Here is a 20,934-nt window from a genome sequence, read left to right on the forward strand (position 1 = left end):
TATATATATATATATATATATATATATATATATATATATATATATATATATATATATATATATATATATAAAGCTCAAGAGCCAGCTGCCACATATATTTATGATGATTATTATTTAGTTAGTCCAATAAAGGTATCACATCTCCTTCTGTATTCCTTGCTTATGACATTGTCATGTGATTGGGGTGCTGGAGGAGCTACCCTAGAGTTCGGCTTCACTGTGACGTGGTTAGAAGCTGCGCACGCAGGGGTACGCTGAGTTAGGTACGCAGGATGAGCCTGAAGTCTGCAGTTTTACCCTGTTGGTTGTTGCCGCTATATGTTTCCTATCACACACAGAGGCTTGTGGTAGGTTTCTCTTAAGGTTCCTCCTTCACCCTGTAAGTAACCTAAACCGCACCATGTATCGTTCCCTCAGAAACGTCTACCGATTATGCAGCAGACTCCTAGTTAGCGTCACACTTTTCTCGACCAGGATGGTAAGTTTTATCCATTAGAGAAACACCATGTTTGATTGAGCAACATAAGCAGTTTTCATGACCTCTGTGACCTTTAGTTAATTAATAGAGGCATTCAGATGATACGCACGCCGTTTAAACTGATTTTGTGGTTGCTTGAGTGGCTCCAATGAAAGGGAATTTCCGACAAAGAGCAGTCTGCCTTGAGTTATCTCAGACCAGTGCATCGCTACAGCAGCGAGATCGGTCAACGAGTCTGTGACTGGGTTTATTTTAATATTCCAAATCTACAAACGAATAAACAATTAACACACAGCGTAATTTTACTTACTTGAATGTTTTGCTGCTACATTTTGTTTGAAAGTGTTTTAGATGTGGCTATGTGAAGAGAAGGTTATAATACCAGATAAACTTCACACAAATAAGGTACATGTGATCATGTTCATCATTGATGTTATTTTTTAAAGGGGTCCAGAATTTATTTTTTTGTCAAATACAGTAACTTTAGGATAAATGAAATGTGTGCGCGAAGCAGTTACTGGAATTAAAAATAACTGCAAAAGTGTTATCTGAAGTTGTGTAACACTGACTATTTACTTGCTTTTTAATGCACAAAGGTGACACGTTCATTGAAAAAGTAAGCATGCAAATTAGGGTACAATATGGTATATCTGCAGACTGCAGGCTCATCGAGGGTACCCCACTTATCGTACACCATGCGCCCAGCTTTTAATTACGTCATCTTTCTATCGCTACAGCTCGATCACATGATGAGGGTGATCTGTTGCATTGCGATTTGAACATACGCGATGCTATTGATAAACATCTAACGAAGTTTGTATCCAGAAAATACCAGATTAACTCAAGAGTTTTGCTGTAGGCCGGATACCAGATGTCGGCTCTTGACAAACAATTGGTAAGTGATACATTTGTCCGAAAGAGAAATGATCACTCTTAACATTATACATGTGTTTAACAATAAGTCATTTATGTTTATTGCCGACGCTTTTGTAATTACATTAACTGACACCTAAAGATAGCTACACACATTAGCTTTGTTATTAATCACGTTGCTGTGTGCGAATCTTACTCTGTAAATTGGATTAACATACAAAAAATACATTGAAACCCACTAATCTTTATAATTCTTATCCATAGCACTGTAGATTTTTCAAATGGTTCAAGGGAAATGCACATGCATAAGGGGCCATGCAAATATTACATAATCTGATCAATATACATACATACATGGTGGTTAGCCAGATGATTATACATACACAAGGGTTTGCTAAAATTATATATATATACACACACACACACACACACACACACACACACACAGTGGCTTGCAAAAGTATTCAGACCCCTGACCAATTCTCTCATATTACTGCATTACAAATGGTACATTGAAATTTAGTTCTGTTTGATATTTTATTTTTAAACACTGAAACTCAGAATCAATTATTGTAAGGTGACATTGATTTTATGTTGGGAAATATTTTTAAGAAAAATAAAAAACTGAAATATCTTTCTTGCATAAGTATTCAACCCCTGTGCTGTGGAAGCTCCCAGTTTGCACGGATGAAAGAAATTGCCCTAGCAAGGACACAGTTACCTTACCATTGGCCTCCACCTGTGAACCATTAAAGTTGCTGTCACATTTTTTGGATAAAAACTCCACTGTTGAAGGATCATTGGTAATGCTGTGAATCTGAAGGAAAATGAAGACCAAAGAGCATTCTACAGAAGTTAAAGATACAGTAATACAAATGCATAGATTAGGGAAAGGGTACAAAATAATATCCAAGTGTTTGGATATCCTAGTGAGCACAGTTGTATCAATAATCAGGAAGTGGAAGCTGCATCACACCACCCAGGCACTGCCAAGAAAAGGCCATCCGTCAAAACTTAGTGCTCAAACAAGAAGGAGACTTGTGAGAAAAGCCACAGAGAGGCCAACAATCACTTTGAAAGAGCTACAGAGTTCAGTGGCTGGGAGTGGAGTAATGGTGCAGCAGTCAACCATATCAAGAGCTCTGCATAACACTGGCCTGTATTGGAGGGTGGCAAGAAAGAAGCCATTACTCAAAAAGTACCATCTGAAAGCACGTCTGGAGTTTGCCAGAAATCATGAGAGTGACCCAGCTGTGATGTGGGAAAAGGTTTTGTGGTCAGATGAGACCAAGATAGAGCTTTTTGGCCAAAACTCAAAGCGCTATGTGTGGCGCAAACCTAACACTGCCCATGCCTCAAGACACATCATCCCTACAGTGAAGTATGGTGGTGGCAGCATCATGCTGTGGGAATGCTTCTCATCAGCAGGGACTGGGCATCTTGTTGGAAGGAAGAATGGATGGAGCAAAATACAGGAAAATACTGCAAGAGAATCTGCTTCAGTCTGCAAAAAAACTGAAGCTTGGGAGAAAATTCACCTTTCAGCAGGACATTGATCCCAAGCACAAGGCCAAAGCAACATTGGAGTGGCTCAAGAACAAAAAGGTGAATGTCCTACAGTGATCCAGTCAAAGTCCTGATCTCAATCCCATTGAGAATCTGTGGCACTATTTGAAAATTGCGGTCCACAAGCGTCGTCCAACCAACCTGAACAACCTGGAGCAAATCTGCCAAGAAGAATGGGCCAAATTCACTCCGACACTGTGTGCAAAGCTGGTACATGCTTACCCCAAAAGACTTAAAGCTGTTATTGCAGCAAAAGGTGGCTCTAGCAAATATTAATGTGCGGGGTTTGAATACTTGCAAGCAAGATATTTCAGTTTTTTTATTTTTCTTAAAAATATTTCTCAACATAAAACCAATGTCACCTTACAATAATTGATTCTGAGTTTCAGTGTTTTAAAATAAAATATCGAACATAACGAAATTTCAGTGTACCATTTGTAATTCAGTAATATGAGAGAATTGGTCAGGGGTCTGAATAATTTTGCAAGGCACTGTGTGTGTATGTATGTATGTATGTGTATATATATATATATATATATATATATATATATATATATATATATATATATATATATATATATATATATATATAAATATATAATATATTATAATTCTGTTTGATGTACCTGATGTATAGACTCCCGTGTTTTGGACACACGCTTCGTCTTGCTGTTGGTAAGACATTTACCTTATTTTAGCAACAGTGTGAATGTACCCGTTTTTGTGTTATTTAGAGTACGTGTAGCTAGTGTTACTGTTCTGTTGTAGTAAAGCATCCTACAGAGCAAGCTCCCTGCGTTGTATAGCTGTCGCTTGCCCTAGGGTGCGTTACATTGAACTGTTTATTAGATTACATACATGGCGGTCAAAGATTGGCATTTTTTTATTATCTAATATTTGGATGGCCCCTAAGTCTCTGTCCACAGCTACAACAATTTCTGTTTCTACAGTTTCAAGTTCTTCTGTCTAGACCATGTCATTCTGAACAGTAGCAACGATTCTATAGTTATAATTAAGGTTCCCACTGAAGTGTATTAACCTCTCTTTATTTCAGTTACATATTACTGTATTGAAGGCAGGAGAGTTCCCTGATATAAAACGCTGCTCACAGTGTTGTGAGCTTTATCATTGTCCATTTTGCAAGCCGTGCGTATATAAGCCCAGGGCCCTACATCATGTGAGGCGACACCTGGGGGTTCATCTTAAACAGGCAGCACAATATGAAGGTTTGTGTCTTATTCAAAGTTTGTCTATATGTTAAAAACAAATGATGCATTTTCCTTAGATGAAAAATACATTTTAAAAAATTGAATCTTCAGTGTAGAGAGACCTATTAATCCATCAATGTCACTTTTTTATTTTTTCAATTGTAAAATGTCATAAATGTGGTGTTTAGAAAAAGGTATCCATATTCTATAATTGATTGAATAAGTAATTCTCATTTGAAAATTGCTTCAAAGTAGTTTTTCATCAGTCATCCCAATTTTATTAGGGAAAAATATATTGTTGTATTGTAAGAACATCTTTGCACGGATCCATGTCTTCAAAATATTTTCCTCATTTCTTTCACTTTAGAATACAAGATATGCAAATGTCACCTGGACTGCAGGTCAAGTGGACATTTTCATTGTACCAGTTGTCCAAAGACACTGATAAGGAAGCCAGATTTAATGAATCACCTTCGAGCATGCCATCAAAAGCAGGTTCAGGGAGAGGCTCAGTCCAGACCTAATGCTTCGTGCCCTATTCAGAGGAACATTGTGAGATAAATGTAGTTTTTTTTAAGCTTTTTCTGCACTTATCCTCATTGGCCAGGTGGTCACTTTTGATTCAGTATTTGCTTTGCTTTTAATGATTTAATTGAAGAAGTTTCTTTATGGAACTAATTAAGCATGTTTGTAAGCCATCAGGAGTTGAAAATAAAGGCATCTGTAAGGATTGCAGCTCTGGCCCTTAGACATCAGTGTTGTGCACATGTGTGCACACCACCTGCATAGAAATGGTTATTACTGCCACCCCACCCCCCTCTTATGGAAAATAATTCAGGAAAGAAGGTTTATATAACATTACAGATGTTACTTTGAAATTAGCCTCCGAAACCTGCAGCTTGCAGCTAGCGAGAGATTTGACTGGCATGCTTGCTTTTTATGACAGTGACACCTTTGTGCATTGAAACGCGAATGCATGCAAAAGAATAGTCAGTGTAAAACTACTTAAGAGAATACTTTTGCAGTTATTTTTAATTCCAGTAACTGCATCGGGCACACAGTTCATTTACCCTTAAGTTATTATGTGTTTGACAAAAAATCAATTCTGGAGCCCTTTAAAAACCCTCTGTGTTACAGGTACAGCTACTCTAGGCACCAGCATAGGTTAAGGCTCGGGTAGAGTCCAGCACAGGAGGTGAATTATTTATAGGGTTGTTACAAGAAAAAATGTTTTAACCTGCAGTGAAGGGAAAACATTCTAGCAGCAAAACAATATGGACATTGTGAGCAATGGTTTTTGTTTATTTTTTGTTTTGTTTGTTTGTTTACACCAGTCCTCTCACAAGCTTGCATTTTTTTAAAAAATCAGCAAATGCAGTAAACATGTGTTAAGATTGATTAGCTGAAAAAGTCTGTGCGTGTTTAATTCTCACACAGGCAAACTCAGAGGCTTATAGAATTGAAAGGGATACTTTTGGTGAACTGAAAGTGCCGAATGACAAGTACTATGGAGCCCAGACAGTCAGGTCTACTATGAACTTCCAGATTGGTGGAGTAACTGAACGAATGCCTGTAAGTACCTTTTGTAGAACAATAACCCTCAGTTGCCATCTCCGAAAAGTCTGGAGAATTTTGACCTTTATGGTGTAATGACACTTAACCTTTTTAAAGAGTTTACAAATTCCTTTCAGATCCAAGTCATCAAGGCTTTTGGCATTCTTAAGAGAGCGGCTGCTGAAGTAAACAAGGGCTATGGCTTGGACACTAAGATTGCTGATGCCATTGTCAGAGCGGCTGATGAGGTAAGGGGATGCTGCAAAGGTTGAAGTCTTCGAAATTGTTTTAAAAAGCTACAGTGGTTATACGGGTGCTGTGGCTCAGTACACACAAGAATCTTGCTTTGTGTCTGCTCTCTGACCTCTGCTTAAATCCAAGCAGTGCGCTTTCCACTTCTTTCTCTCTCAAAAAAGAGAGATGCGCTAGGTTTCTTAGAAGGATGAGAGGACAGTCTGAGTTTGTCAACATGAGAAAGAAAGGGTTGCCATGCTGTATAATGTTTTCCAGTACACATGCCCTTTTTGTAAACTTGATTTTTTCCAATTTAAGGCATTGCATCAGATCCATGATCCAATGAACATAACAGGGCCGGGCTGCTTGCTTCCATCCAAACAGAATCAGACGTCTAACCATAAGGGTTGCAAAGGCCACGGTGTCTGACTGCAGCCTAGCTAGGGGAACATTGTTAGGTACTACACTGAGAAGTGTAGTGAGTGGGGCAGGGTCAATGGGCACATGTAAGGTTTGAGAGAGGGTCTCAAAGACAGAGATCCAGAATGGAGCCCACCTGGGACAAAAGTAGAACATGAATGAGAGAAGCAGGAGCTAGTTTGCATCTGTCACAGGTTGGATCCAGTTCAGGGTAGATTCTGGCCAATTTGACCTTTTGAGGAGGCGATGTAAAACTTTGAATTGAATGAGCCCATGCCGAGCACAAACCGAAGAGGAGTGCATACGGGCAAGAATTGATTCCCAAGGGTGATCTGTGAGGTTGAATCTTAAATCCTGTTCCCACACAGTTTTCAGTGTAGACAGTGAAGGGCAATGCAGAGACAGTGTAATGTTATACATTTTAGATATAACACCCCTACAGTCAGGGTTGAATTCTAGTATAGAATCAGTAGTAGATTTGGGAGGCAGTAAAGGAAATTGAGCCACTTTATTTTGCAGAGTTCTGAATTTGCAAGTAATGAAAAAAGTGTGATTGGTGTAGGTTACATTTTAGGGAAAGCTGGTGAAATGATGCAAATTTATCAATGTATAAATCTTTAACTGACTTGGTACCATATACTAAAAGCGGAGTCTATCACAGAAGGTAGAAACAGATGGTTTACATTGACAGGGGCAGACATGGACTGCGGACCAAACCGCCACTTAAACTGAGCCCAAATCCAGAGGGAGTGACACACCAGTGGGATAACACTAAACTGAGAGGTAGAGAAGGGAACGGAGGAGCATACCAGGGAAGGTAGGGAAGTAGACAGACAAGAAGCAGCCTCATGACCATCCTCCCACTTGCTTTGTAATGTGTTGCCAGCTCTTAATTTTGCATCATCCTCTTTGGTGTTGGGCAGTGCAGTGTAACTCTGCACATTGTAGTAATTTGTATTACTCTATGTCTTCCACTTTTCACCATCCATGAACTCAGAGGGCCCTGTATTGTGGATGGTGAAAAGTGGAAGACATACAGTAATACACATTGGGTTAATGGTGTGCTTGTTCTTAGGTTATTGCTGGCAAACTGGATGACCACTTCCCCCTGGTGGTCTGGCAGACAGGCTCAGGAACACAGACGAATATGAATGTGAACGAAGTCATCAGCAACAGGGCTATTGAGATGTTGGGTGGAAAACTGGGGAGCAAGGATCCTGTCCATCCCAATGACCATGTCAACAAAAGTCAGGTACTAATAATAGAACGATGAACAGCAATGATAATCTGTTTCTTCATACACAGTGTATGGGGAAATATACCAAGGAAAACAACGTCCAGCATCAGAAGTGTGGGTGTCTTACTGTAGTGTGTGCTTGTATTAGCTTTAGTTTCAGTTACACTGCTTTGTGTATTTTAAGTTCCGACAAGCCTTCTTTGCTAAAAAGACCCTTTCCAGTTACAGTAGATACGTCCTCTGAAACAGACTGCCCAGCACAGCATTGATTGATGACAGTATGGAAAGGGTTGCTCTATATTACCTGGAGGTCCTTTCAAATTTAAGAAAACCAAGAAAGTTAAGAAAAAAGACACAGAAAAACAAACCAACAACTTTTACTGTTTTTGCTACATCACTTCTGATACTCTAAATCTCCTTCTGTTTTTATTTTTGTTTAGTTCTTACCAGTGCTTTTAAGATTTGTTTTCCTGCCTCTGCCCCCCTTTTTGTGCTGAGAATCTTTTGGTTTTTATATGTTGGAAGCAGCAGCAACTTTTCATCTGAAGCATTTTTGGAAGGTCGATGTATTCAAAATACAAGTATAAAATACAAGCAATAACCAAAAGAAGAAAATGGGGGCCGGTTATTATATTGGTAGTGCTAATAAAAAGTAAGAAGATAGATTTAAAATCTTTGTTAAAATTTAAAAATAAGAACCAACCCTAACTCATACTACTTCTTGTGCTGGATTTTTTATTTAATTTTTCCACCTATGAAGGTGGTCAGCCAGTCTCTGTGATGCTAAGCTTACTGTTGGTGCGTGTTTTCCTGTTACTTCACTGTTGACTAGGGACCATTGATTTGTGATATATATGGGAATTGTTTGTCTCCTCCACAGAGCTCTAATGACACTTTCCCCACGGCCATGCACATTGCTGTTGCCAAAGAGGTTCACGAGGAGTTGCTGCCTGGACTGCAGACTCTTCATGATGCACTGGAGGCCAAGGCCAGAGAGTTCAAGGACATCATCAAGATCGGGCGCACCCACACTCAGGACGCTGTGCCCCTCTCTCTAGGCCAGGTATAAACAGTCCTCTACTGTCATGAGTTTTATAGTTTATACAAAGGTCATTGGATAGAAATGGACACATCAGTTGATGTAAAACGATGTTTGATCAGTGTGTAGTAGTTTAGTTTTTTCTTTTCGTCTTAAAAATAAGTCGGTCGTCTTCAGGTAATCTTCAATCAGAAGAGTTTAATTCAGGAACAAAGACAGTACAGAATGTAATCTCATGCAGAAGCTGCAGGTAAACCTACAGGTCTCAACAGGTGGTATTTGAGCAACAAAATAGAAGCTACAGACATTAATATACAGGGCAGGTTACATCCTACTTTCACCAATGAATAGAGTTTACAAGTGGCTTACTTGTGATTCTCAACAGCGAACAATCCCACTCCTTTTCAGGTTTCGTGCTGTCAGTCTATACAGTCCTTGTTCATGACCGCAGTTCAGGCATGTGCTGCTGTCATCCTGTTATCAAGCAGAAGTTAAGAAACCTGTCATACTTATTAAACAACTGCTGGATTGTTTTACTTGTCTGGTTTTAAAAATGATCATGTAAATGTATTGGTTAATCACCACACGTTTTTCAGCAATGAAAGAAGACTGCAGTTTCACTATTGCATCGGCTGGTGCATCTTATGCTTTATTTAAGCAAGAAAAGAACCCATATAGATAGCAAGTAGGATTTTGGGACAAGACAGTTGTTTTTAAAGTGACTGAACACAAAAAAAATCTGAATAATAAAATAGTGAGAAATACTTGCTTTGCTTTGTTGTTAGCAATTCCAATTTAATTGAGTTCTGGAATCCTGGATTTATTTATTTATTCATTCTCTCCAAACCGTACAGTATTTGTATATACTCTCCACATTGTGGTTGTATAAAAATATACTGTACTAATGTACTGTAATCTCATAGTAAAATCTACTGTGCAATGTATCTCCTTTCCAATTCTGTTTTATCTTAATGTACTTGACTGGGATCAGAATTCGTGTTCCTGTTCACCCAGAGCTGTGCTTGCTGAACATTTTCTAAAAGTCTGTGTTTGTTTCAGGAGTTTAGTGGCTATGTGCAGCAGGTGAAATACAGCATGGAACGGATCAGGTCTGCCATGCCGAGAGTATACGAGCTGGCCGCTGGAGGCACTGCTGTGGGTACTGGATTGAACACTCCCATTGGTTTTGCGGAAAAAGTAGCTGCCAGAGTGTCTGAGCTTACAGGTAATGCCGTTGAGGGCAAGGCCATTACTCCCTGCTTGTAGGTCTGAAAACAGACCACATGCCCCACCCAGTCATTCTGCATTGTTTGTAAATTAATAATGTTTGGGTACCGTTTTTGGGGATGGATTGCCCATTACATTTGTGTATCTGAAGAGGGGGCTGTTAGTAACTTGAAGATATTGTAACCACAAAATGCAATGGAGATTATGATAGTTGTAATAAATATAATGTCTTACGAATTTAACAGAATGTTTTCTTCCAGTATGGTAAAATACTTGAACTCGCACGAGGAATGAACAAATTAATTTTACTGCAGAAATGAAGATGCATATTTTGCTCCAAATTACAGAAAAATGTCATTTAAAGCATCTTGTCTCCAGGTTTACCGTTTGTGACCGCGACAAATAAGTTTGAAGCGCTTGCTGCGCATGATGCTGTGGTGGAGCTGAGTGGAGCGATGAACACTGTGGCCTGCAGTCTAACGAAGATCGCCAATGATATCCGTTTCCTTGGCTCTGGGCCTCGCTCGGGCTTCGGTGAACTCATCCTGCCTGAAAATGAACCAGGAAGCAGTATTATGCCAGGTATGGTAAGAAAATGTCCTGTTTCATAGCTGCATAGAGTAGAAGAACCTGTTGTTCCAAATTTACTATAAATCTTTTTTTTTTTTTTTTTTTTTTGCATCCTCATCTGAACAGGTGACTTTTTAGATAAAACAATCACATTTATTGTAGGCTGCTTGCGAGAATCTAAAAATAATATGGAGTAAATAGCTTTGAGAATGTATCCCACTGTTTTTTCAGTACTGAAAATGATCTAAGAAAGAATTCACTGAAAATAAATTGACTTTTCGTATTATTTTACTATTGTGTGTCATTTTAAGAACCATATTAGAAATATATGATTTGAAATAAATAAATAATCCTGCCCCCTGTAGTAACTGCTACTAATAGAGAAAGAGGAGCCTAAGAGAAACCACCGATTTCGCTGTGGCAGCTGTTGGAAATGCACTTTTACATTTGTTTTGAGAGGTGTTGTATGTCATGTGTAAGATTTCTTTAAAAGTCACTAATGCAGGTGAGCTGAGACTTGGGACAAAGTGACCTTCAGTTTCTCTATTCTAGAGTGAACAGTAAAACTGTTCTGATACAGTTGTTGACCATGGTGGTACAATATGTGTTTTTACAATGGTCTTTTATCTCGTGCTTCCTGCAAACATCGCCCCTATAATTTGAAGAGCAGTGTGTTCTTTATTCCTTTGCTTCCTATGTAAAGTGATACTGTGTATGTAAGCTCTACATAGCTCTGATGTCCTGAGACTGGGGAATTAAATAGTGTAACCGAGGCCGGGACTGGCTTGTGTATTGTGGGGGGGGGGAAAAAAACAGCATGCCTTTTTTAAGCTAAAATTTAAAAGCATTTGGATGATCATCATTAGTTTATATTATGCATATTTGTCTTTTTTTTTTCAGGTAAAGTGAACCCAACCCAGTGTGAGGCCATTACTATGGTAGCTGCACAGGTGATGGGAAATAATGTGGCTGTGACAGTAGGAGGCAGCAATGGTCACTTTGAACTGAATGTTTTCAAGCCCATGATGGTAAGTAAGAATACATACAGACAGACCTAGATAGTAAAGGCAGTTTACAGCTCACTACTTAAGCTCAGCAGTATGATCAGTCTTACTGCACTAGATCTAATGAGTTGTAAATGTTTTTCATGAGGGCTACAGAATTCAGAATCTGGTCATGTGCACAGCTTTACTACTGTTGCCTATTTTATAAACTCAAAAGCTTGAGCTAACTTTGATCTTTTTATTCATGTACAATATTCCCACTCCCCCGTAATGGGGTACTGATTCAAATCATCAATACAGCTGTCTAGTTCTTTGTTCGCAGATTAAAAATGTACTAAACTCTGCAAAGCTGCTGGGAGATGCTTCTGTATCTTTCACTGAGAACTGTGTGATTGGAATCGAGCCAAACAAAGAACGAATCAACAAACTAATGAATGAATCTCTGATGCTGGTAACCGCACTGAACCCACATATAGGTAAGGCCTTGGAGCACTTTTTTCTATCAAAGCTATAATTATAGTAATTGGGTAATAATCCGGGATTCACGTAACACTTACACATGCGAACCAATACAGAAATGCAGACTTCCATATTGTTCTTTAAGACACAAAGATGTACAGTCAGTACATTTTTAACAGGAAAGCATTTTTCATTGATCATAAGATCAGTCGTGTTCTTTTAATGGGCACTTGAACTACCTGCGATCTTCAGGCTATAGGGTGCATCCTGCACTCCATGTGGAGTGCCTTTACTGGATGTGCCACTCTGGAGCCATTTGTGATGATTTGCTAAATATTGTAATAACCAACAGTCTGGAAATTCAGAAACTATTGTGGTGGTCTCTGGTGCTGCCATCCCAATTGTTTAAACTGACGGAGGAGGCGGTGGAGCCATACAGCGACTTGAATGATGACCCCTAATTTTTGCTTGTACTCGCACAAGAACCTAATGTCAACCCCTGGTAATAATGTCTGGATATGTGTAATCCACTGGATAATTGGGGTTAAGCTAGTGGCTTGCCTACAGTACATCCACACAATTATTGGGGCTTTAAGCTGCAGAGGATCAAGTCCTGTGGGTCTAAACCACAAGGGGCCAGATTTTTAGGGTGGGAGTCTGTGCATGCAAAAGAACTGTGTATCTTATGCCCCACATGGTGAGACTGTCATAAAGAGGTGTGTGTGCGTGGGGGTTGGGGGGGGGGTGAGGATAACCTAGACAAATTACATTGTTATCTTTTTAAAGCTTGTTACTACAAGGGCTTTTCATTACAAAAATGATTTTATTGATGTAAATGGGGCTAAGCAAAATCCCATAGTTTCCAAAGCTTATATGCTTTACATTTGTGAGAATTAAAATATTCTGAGTTTAGTCTTTAAACTGAGTGAAGAATCCTGAGCTTGTTATGGTGAGTGTGATATTGAAGTTGCCAGTAGATGGCAGTGATTCCACTCATGAAGTAGATCTATACTGTTGTAAGATCGGCACACTACTAATCCTCACTGTACTTAGTTTGGGATTACAGCCCCTAAACTGACCTGCTTATGGGCTCCCAGAGTCCCGGCATCCTCACGGTGACTCTGGCTTCGGCCTCTTCAAACGGCTTCAACTGGGCAATGCCTTATCGAACACCGTCTTGGAGTGGAAGGGTTTCGTGTAGTAGTTCTTTCCATGGAGCGGATGCTCATCCTCGATGTCAACAAGCTCAAGTTTTCACTTCTACACCCGCCTGTGTAGCTATGGCGTTGCCAAACATTGACATGACACGTGCAGCCTGAATGTGGAGCTGTGGGAATGTGGCTGGAAGGAACTGGTAAAACTGCTCAACCGAGATAGAATCAAACTTAGCCTTCACACACAGGAGGCGCTTCTCCGTTTGTTGTTGTCAATCCAACTAATTTTTCCCATTCGTAATTTTCATGTTGCGTGTACACTTCTCAAGCTGTTGAAATATATCGTTTGCTGTGGTAGTGAGCTGCATAGCTGCAACATCCAAAAGCTCTTGGGTAATAGTGAAGTCTGCATCAACACCCCGGATAAAAATAGATAACGCAGCCATATCACAGTGATATCTGTGCTCTTGTCAACAGCAAGAGAAAAGGCTACGAAATCGCTTCCTTTTTCAGTGGGCTGTCTTGAAGAGCGGTAGCCAGGTCATCCACTCTTTCAGCCACGGTATTTCTTGAAAGACTGACATAGGAAAACACACGCTCAGGACAGACTATTTAAGCTATTTACTACTTTAAGCATGCAGTCTTTTACAAAAGCACCCTCAGAAAAGTGCTTTGACAACTTTGCGATTAGCTCTGACAACTTGCCTTTACTGCCGCATCACTTTCACTTTTTGCCTTTTTAAGCATGTTCTGCTGTAAATCAAGGGTTCTTTTTAATTCGGCCAGCTTTTCTTGCCTTTGCTTTCCTTCACTCGCCATATTTTTCTTTGTTTTGTTTCATAGTGGCGCTTTAAATTTGAATAATTTCATCACCGCAGTACTTCCTTTACATACCAAGCAAATGGGGTTTTCTTGCTGCTCTACAAATAAATATTCTCCCACCTATCCTGAAACAATCTGTCTTCCTTATCGATCTTTCTTTTCTTGGACATTTTGAGTTATATTATCGTTTGACGGCCAGTAGGCTACAGTGTCTAATGGGAGAACACGCCTCAAGCACCAAGCACGAGATATGATTGGCTCTCTCGCTGTCTTCTGTTTCTTTAGCTCTGAGCTTCCCGCTGCTTTTCTGATGGCTGATGGGATTTGGAGTTCTTATGTGTAATAACCCAGTAGACTCAAACTGGGCCGGGCCAAATTACACTGGAATGAATGAACTGCGGGGGGGGGGGGATAAAATGCTTCCAAGGGCCGTATTCGGCCCGCGGGCCTTGAGTTTGACAGCCCTGCACTAGATTAATATAAACTGTGTGCACATTGTGTGCAAGCATTGGGCAAAGATGATAGGAAAGGAGAAGGATCTAGTTTAACCAAAGTGAGGCACTTTGCATTTTGAATTTACATTGCAATCTCATACAGCTTGCCATCAGGGATCCTTTGCTTCTGATCACAAAAAACCCCATCATATCCAGTTAATTTTAAGTTCTCTCATTATACTGCAGTGCTACATACCTGTCAATGCTGGTAACTAACTGCGGGTATATGCATGTAGTCTTTTCTTCAACCAGCTGTATACTTGGCACAGGCGGCCATTCAAACAAGTAAAGTGTTCTTAACACCAAGTGCTTTTGCGTGATGGCCATAATCAGACTTGCAAATAACTGAATGAGCATGCTTGTTTCCCTAAACAGCTGTCATGTTTCTGAGTGGGTGATTCTAGACTGGGACACGTACACAGCACATGGGCATGTTGGAAGCTCTTTTGAGTTGCTGAAATAAGTCTCCTTAATTTCTGCATCTGCTTATTTAACCTTTTACTCCTTTAACTGCTGCAGCAAAGATATATGTCCCCTGTAGAGAGCTATTCAGTTAGAAGGCAGAGAAGCACTAATATAGTGAAGCATGCCTTAAGAGGCACATTGGCAAGTCACAAACGGTTGTTGGCCAGTTCGGCACCTGATAATTTGTCATGGTAATTTTGTACTATAAATACATGTACATACATTTGGATGACATTGATTTGTATGCTGCTGTAATAGTTCAGAAAGACTGCAGCAGTCACATGTCCACACAGAAAATACATGTTGCATTTGCTATAGGTAAAATGAACAATTTCAGTTCTAACCACTGAATCAAATTGAAAGTACCTGAATGATTGCATCAGTACAGCAATGTTGCCTTTATATGAATGGCACATTATGAACTAGTAGCATGAACAACACTTGTCTTTATATCCAGGTTGAAAAGGTACTAACTGTACTATATTGTAGTGTGAAAAATCTCTTGCATGACCTTGAGAAAATCCAACCCAGTGCAGTTATCATCCCACAGTGAATTTATTCTGAAAAATCAGACTGTTTATGTGGGAAGTGGGTGCCATGGAATGAACAGATGTAGGAGGTGCCATTCCATTTATATTATCTCTGTCTGTCAGATAATCCATGAGCGAAACCATAGCAGAAATGTAGATAAAATCTTCTTGCCTTCGCTAATGCTGTGACAAAAAGTTCAGAATCATGCTACCACAATTGTGACCAGATCGGAGGAATGAATTTGGATGTGGCGTTAATGCATTTGTTTTCTTTGCACAGGATATGACAAAGCTGCTAAGATTGCCAAGACTGCTCACAAGGATGGCTCAACGCTAAAAGAAAGCGCAATCAAGCTTGCATACCTTACATCTGAACAGTTTGATCAGTGGGTTAAACCCCAGGATATGCTGGGCCCTAAATAACACCAAATCCACTATGTACAGTCATTTTTTTTTTTACCAGTAGATGGGAGATGTAGTAATCACATTTAAGTTACGTAAAAGCAGTTCTCGGACACACGTTTGGGCAACAGTGAGGAAACCTCAGAGGGTGTAATTTAAAAATAAACTGCGTTATTTGTGGCAAAAGAAGATTTTTTCAGAAGCATACAAGAGAAATGTTGAAACGGACATACGCTATGCAACTTGTATTCATAAGTAAACAGTTTACTGGTGCTTTTGATGCATACAAATGTTTCCTTTTTAAATGTTTGGTTTTCAGCAGTGTTCTCTTGGTACATAGTAGTTGTTATACAACATAGCTTATGGTCATTATTATTAAAGTGAAAAGGCCATCTTAAAAGTTCTGTGCTATGGTAATTGTAGAATTTTCCTTACATTTTAGTTTTCAGTTTTTTGACATTACTGTCAGTTTTTTTTTTTTCCCCAGGAAACCTATAAATTAACCAACATTTGCTTGGTCATTTTATAAATCATCTTGTAACTTTATGAATTTCCCAATTGCTTTATACATCTCCCAATTGTCCGAGACATTTTATAAATTGACCGTTTTATGTGGTAACTTTTAAACCATTTACTAAGCCTGTAGTGCCCATTAGCCATTTCATATGGCAGGCAGTTTTAACAAAGCACTGCTTGTGAGTGGGACAGTGTGAAAATATAACTCCTCTGTTTTTAATCCTATTTTGTCAAAGATAAGTACATCTTAAAGCAATAGAAGTAATGATTATTTCCAGTAACCATGGTTATTTTGTTATAGGCCCAATTTGTTTACACACGAGCCATTTACCCCACTATTAAAACGTATAACTTACAGTGTGCACGCATGTTCCAGGACCTATGGTGTGCTCAACATATGTATTAATTGTAAAGTGTTTTCCTAAGCATGCACAGAGCCTTGAGACGATTTTTAACATATATGATCACTGAACCCTCTATGGGTACATTTGTTGTACACAATGGAAAGAAAAGCAATCTGCTGAAGCCTTATAATAAAGGACCTGTAATGTGATGCATTGGATTTCTGCTACATTGGGCCCAAGAGTTATAATATATTTTGGCAAGTCTAGTTTATAAGTGTTCTCTCTGCAGATGAGTACTGCTGCCAATTGCATTGAACCTCAGCAGTTGCACACTGCCAGTAATGAGTTTGAATGTCAGAAATAATTTTTTTTGAATGTATACAAATAGCATGACAATTACTGGTATATTTTGGAAGTTGGTTTTGAGTAAGATCATTGGTAATCGATACAGGTGTTTATTTTTATTTTTTTTTACCTGTTTCATTACATCCAAGACAGCTGTCGATGATGTGCTATAGTTTAAAAACATGTGCAAGGTGCAAACTCTGGTTTTAATACAGTGTTGACATGACCATTTAAAAAGCCATTGCAGCTTTGTCTGTGTTTGCGGAAAATCTAATCGAGTTTTACCCTGAGCAACAAATTGCGTTTGGTTAACAATTTAATTGTTGTTTACCTGGAAAATGGATATTTGATTAATGAATTGGCCTTCTCGAAGGACCTTTTAAAATTGGATTGTGTAAAAACTCCAATGTGAACCGTTAGTCCTTTCCCTTAAGATTTCGTTTTGGTGGCCATGGGGAATTTGGAAATCATTGTCCTGTGATTATCAATAAAACATTCTGTACGCAATAACATTTCTGGAAAATCAATGCTACAGCTAAATATATTGGAAAGTATATTTTCCTTTTGATGGCAAGAAAAAAAAAGTTGCCCCCAGTGTGGGTGACACTAACCTCAGGTATTATTCTTTTCATAAAAAGCATAAGCCTGTGCAGTATTTTTGGTTAACCCACCATCTTCCAAAGCCACCGAACAATAATGAGATGTCCCAGATAGCAACATATGCTGTTCTGATTGTGCCAGAGAGGACCTCTGCCTTTCAGATAATGTTGACTTTCCCAAAGGGCTGACTAAAGCTCCCAGAGAGGCTCACTGGTTTCCAGTTCCATTATCCTCAGTTAAACCCTTACCATCTTCTTCAGGATGTGGTGTTAGACAGCTAGATCATTGTTTTCTAGATCATAAATCCATGGTGTGCACTTCCTGTCTACTTTACTAGATCCCACTTGTACTGGACCCGCTCCAGCCATTTGCATAAGCACACTAGGCTGGGTCCTTTGAGTTTCCTAGAAGGACAAAAACGTTCCCTTGTGAACTTAAATTGTTGCTGACCAAGTCCATCCCACACTGCGAATGTCGGAGAGAACCCATTCCTGAAGCCTTCCTGGTATGGAGTATGTTACTCCAAAGGCATCCCTGACATACACTGTAACATAGAAATAGCATCTTATTGAAAATTAGCTTCAGAAACAATAGACAAGAATTATGCAAATCCCCCTAATTCTAACCCAACTATAAACCTACCCCAAACCCTAATCGTAACCCTAACCCTAAACCTGACAAAAGGCACTTGGTTAGCAGGGGTTTCTTTATTCAAGACTGGGCCAAAAATTGATCTTTCACAATGACTACTCTAATGGTCACTTTGGAGAACAGGCTTAAAATGAATTATGGGTGGTAATCGCTGAGAAATTGTTGTACAGTATATCCCTCCAGAAGAAAACGCAGCAAAACAAAAAAAAACACCTTCCAGACTTGTTATATATGTTATGGACCGTTGCCGAAATTGGGCAGTTGTCGTAATACCCGGGCAGTTGGTGCGGGCAGATGCCAAATTAGCTTTGCATTTTATGTCATTTTGGCATCTGCCTTGGCTGGCTTCGGGTGAAGAAAGATGTTTAACAGATACAATATAATACAAATAGAGAGTGAATTACCTTTGTTGCCTTTAAGCGCAAAAGTGCACCGCTACCAAGCCACCGTTGCAATTCTGACAAAACTATAGCAACGGAACTAAACAAAATATCAATGCACATTTTATTATCATCGTGGGTTAGATTAAAATCGGGCCAGGGGGACGAGTCCAGAATAAAATGCAACAATGTTTTATTTTGTTCTTATTGCAGTAATACAATACACATTTCTGAACAGAGTTCATTGTTTGAATGTGAGATCATTCAATATCAGCAAGAGACTGTTAATCACAGTTAAGTTTAAACATGTAAAAACAACCCAGTTAAATAGTTACCTTAAACACAGTGCCAAAACTATTTTATCGCAGCAATATTAATTAATCATTAATCAACAGCATAAAGTTTGTATTTTTCTTATTTAGAAATGTGAACAACAATTTGACCTGGAAGAAAACGTTTTCTTTTAAAAAGTTTTGTTTTCGTTCTGTAGAAAATATTGTTTGAATGTGAAAAAAAATATTATTTCATGTTTAACATTAGCTGACATCAGATGTCAGACAATTAGACATTTGCCTTGGGATTTCATTAAAATAAATAAATAAAAATAAATATAAATGATTCAGTCAGTCTAATGATTAAATAGTTATTTGACTGACAAACTATTATTGAGAACTGCAGTAGATACACAGCGGATGAACACTGCGGTGTTACATTCCAGTAGCCTTTCATTTGTTACAACAGGACGCACTAAAGTCTTTCTTCACCAGCAGCCTGGGTGGCTGTGGGCAGCTGACAAAATTCAAAGCTAATTCGGCAGCTGCCTGCTGCAGCTGGGCAGTTCGCTAACTGCCTGGGCATTAGCGGCAACTGCCAGATTTTGGCAACGGTCAATAACATATAGATTTAATGCCAATGGTGGCTTCATACCTATTGACAGAGTTATGATGTGTTATGTTTCTGTTTTTTTCAGTGTATGTGTTTATCTATGCCAGTATCATTATTTATTAAATAAATAAATAAATAAATCGTATGTTAAGCAGACAAGGGTCATCTTCTACGAAATGCTAATTCATTATAAACCAGACCTATGAACTGTTTCTCGCATTTTAATAAACACAGCAGGTTTGTAAAGTTATCTAATTATTCTTTCATGTGTCCATATGCTACCTTTTATTTTCCTGAAGCGTAATAGGCACATCCGATTCTTCTGCTTGTTATCCAACGGCAAGTTTTTAACTTAACTGTGATACCAGGAGACTTTTAATTTCCTTTCATTGGGCACACAAGAAGGTCTAGAAGCCTGAAGATGAGTAATTTTCTGATACAAAAGATCTTATATTATCGTACTGGTCTACTGTAATGCTTGACGGACTCACCTATGATTTCATTTGTAATGGTTTGTTTGGGTTGCCCATTGGCCCGCAAAAGCGAGGAAGGACCGCTGTTGCTCTACTATTTGATTCGTTGCCATTTGCTTAATAAAAGTGCCTGTGGTTAGATGCACAGCGAAATACAATCTGATTTTATTGAACACCTGAAACCTGAACACCTCTGTTCCCCTTCACTCTGATGAACAGAACTATGAAGAAGCAGAGCCGTATTTACCCTAAACCAAAACTAGCCTGTGTTTTAATAGCTGTGACCTGAAGACCAGTGTTTATATTTATTCTCCAGCGGAGGAGACAGTGTCGTTGTTGTTGTGTTCTCTTCAAGAGCTGAGGAAGGCATACAGTGGATTTACATGTGTACTGCAGCATTGTGCTTCCGAGAAACGAACAGAAAACATACAAACAAGAGGTCACGTTTACATTGTTTCCCCTCCTCTTTCATGTCATTTGATTACAGCACTTAAAACAGATGGTGTTCTTTCATGTGTAAATGGCACTTCTGTCTCTGCAAGGAACCCCCAATGTACTGAATCATCAGAATGCATGTTTTTAAACCCTAAGCAAAGGGTTTGCAGTCTAGTATAATTGGCAATTGTTATTCTGCATAATACCAAAATGACCAGTTAAAACCTATCAGGATAAATAAGTATTGGTTATTGCTGCAACTTCCAACAGGTTAAAGCTTGATAGCAAATGCATTAGCACAGCTCTTGATGTGCCAGGCTCTGCCTTTATACCACTCAGACAATGCAAGAACCAGCACATTTTGCTCCAGCTCATTTGAACCCAGGATTCGGAGGTCAAAGGCATGAGAAACTAATCATAGCCTGCTGCACCAGTCAAACTATATTTGTATTCAATCAGTTCTACATTACTAGAAATAATAGGAATTCATGATTTGTGTTTATTTAATTTAGAATTACCAATACAACTGTTGGAAAAATAAATATATGTTCTTCTCTTGATGACAAATA

The 20,934-nt window shown here is 39.0% G+C and overlaps 1 protein-coding gene across 3 annotated transcripts; it reads left to right on the forward strand.

The window, feature by feature from the left end:
* The first annotated feature begins 253 nt into the window (after positions 1–253).
* Positions 254–20,205, forward strand: LOC121316733 (fumarate hydratase, mitochondrial). 3 transcript variants are annotated; one of them, XM_041251858.1, is made up of 13 exons: positions 397–478; positions 1,216–1,373; positions 3,972–4,143; positions 4,493–4,677; positions 5,563–5,697; positions 5,817–5,927; positions 7,409–7,585; positions 8,451–8,633; positions 9,669–9,834; positions 10,215–10,418; positions 11,307–11,434; positions 11,733–11,886; positions 15,615–20,205. In XM_041251858.1, the coding sequence occupies exons 2-13, from the start codon at positions 1,350–1,352 to the stop codon at positions 15,755–15,757; spliced, it is 1,782 nt and encodes a 593-aa protein (XP_041107792.1). In that variant the 5' UTR covers positions 397–478; positions 1,216–1,349; the 3' UTR covers positions 15,758–20,205. The 3 variants fall into 3 exon arrangements, with proteins under 3 accessions (XP_041107793.1, XP_041107792.1, XP_041107794.1); XM_041251859.1 differs by lacking the exons at positions 1,216–1,373; positions 3,972–4,143; positions 4,493–4,677 and having other exon boundaries at positions 254–478; positions 15,615–20,204; XM_041251860.1 differs by lacking the exons at positions 397–478; positions 1,216–1,373; positions 4,493–4,677 and having other exon boundaries at positions 4,056–4,143; positions 15,615–20,204.
* Positions 20,206–20,934: the final 729 nt, after the last annotated feature.

This window comes from Polyodon spathula, chromosome 6, assembly GCF_017654505.1.
Source record: "Polyodon spathula isolate WHYD16114869_AA chromosome 6, ASM1765450v1, whole genome shotgun sequence".
NCBI classification, from domain to species: Eukaryota; Metazoa; Chordata; class Actinopteri; order Acipenseriformes; family Polyodontidae; genus Polyodon; species Polyodon spathula.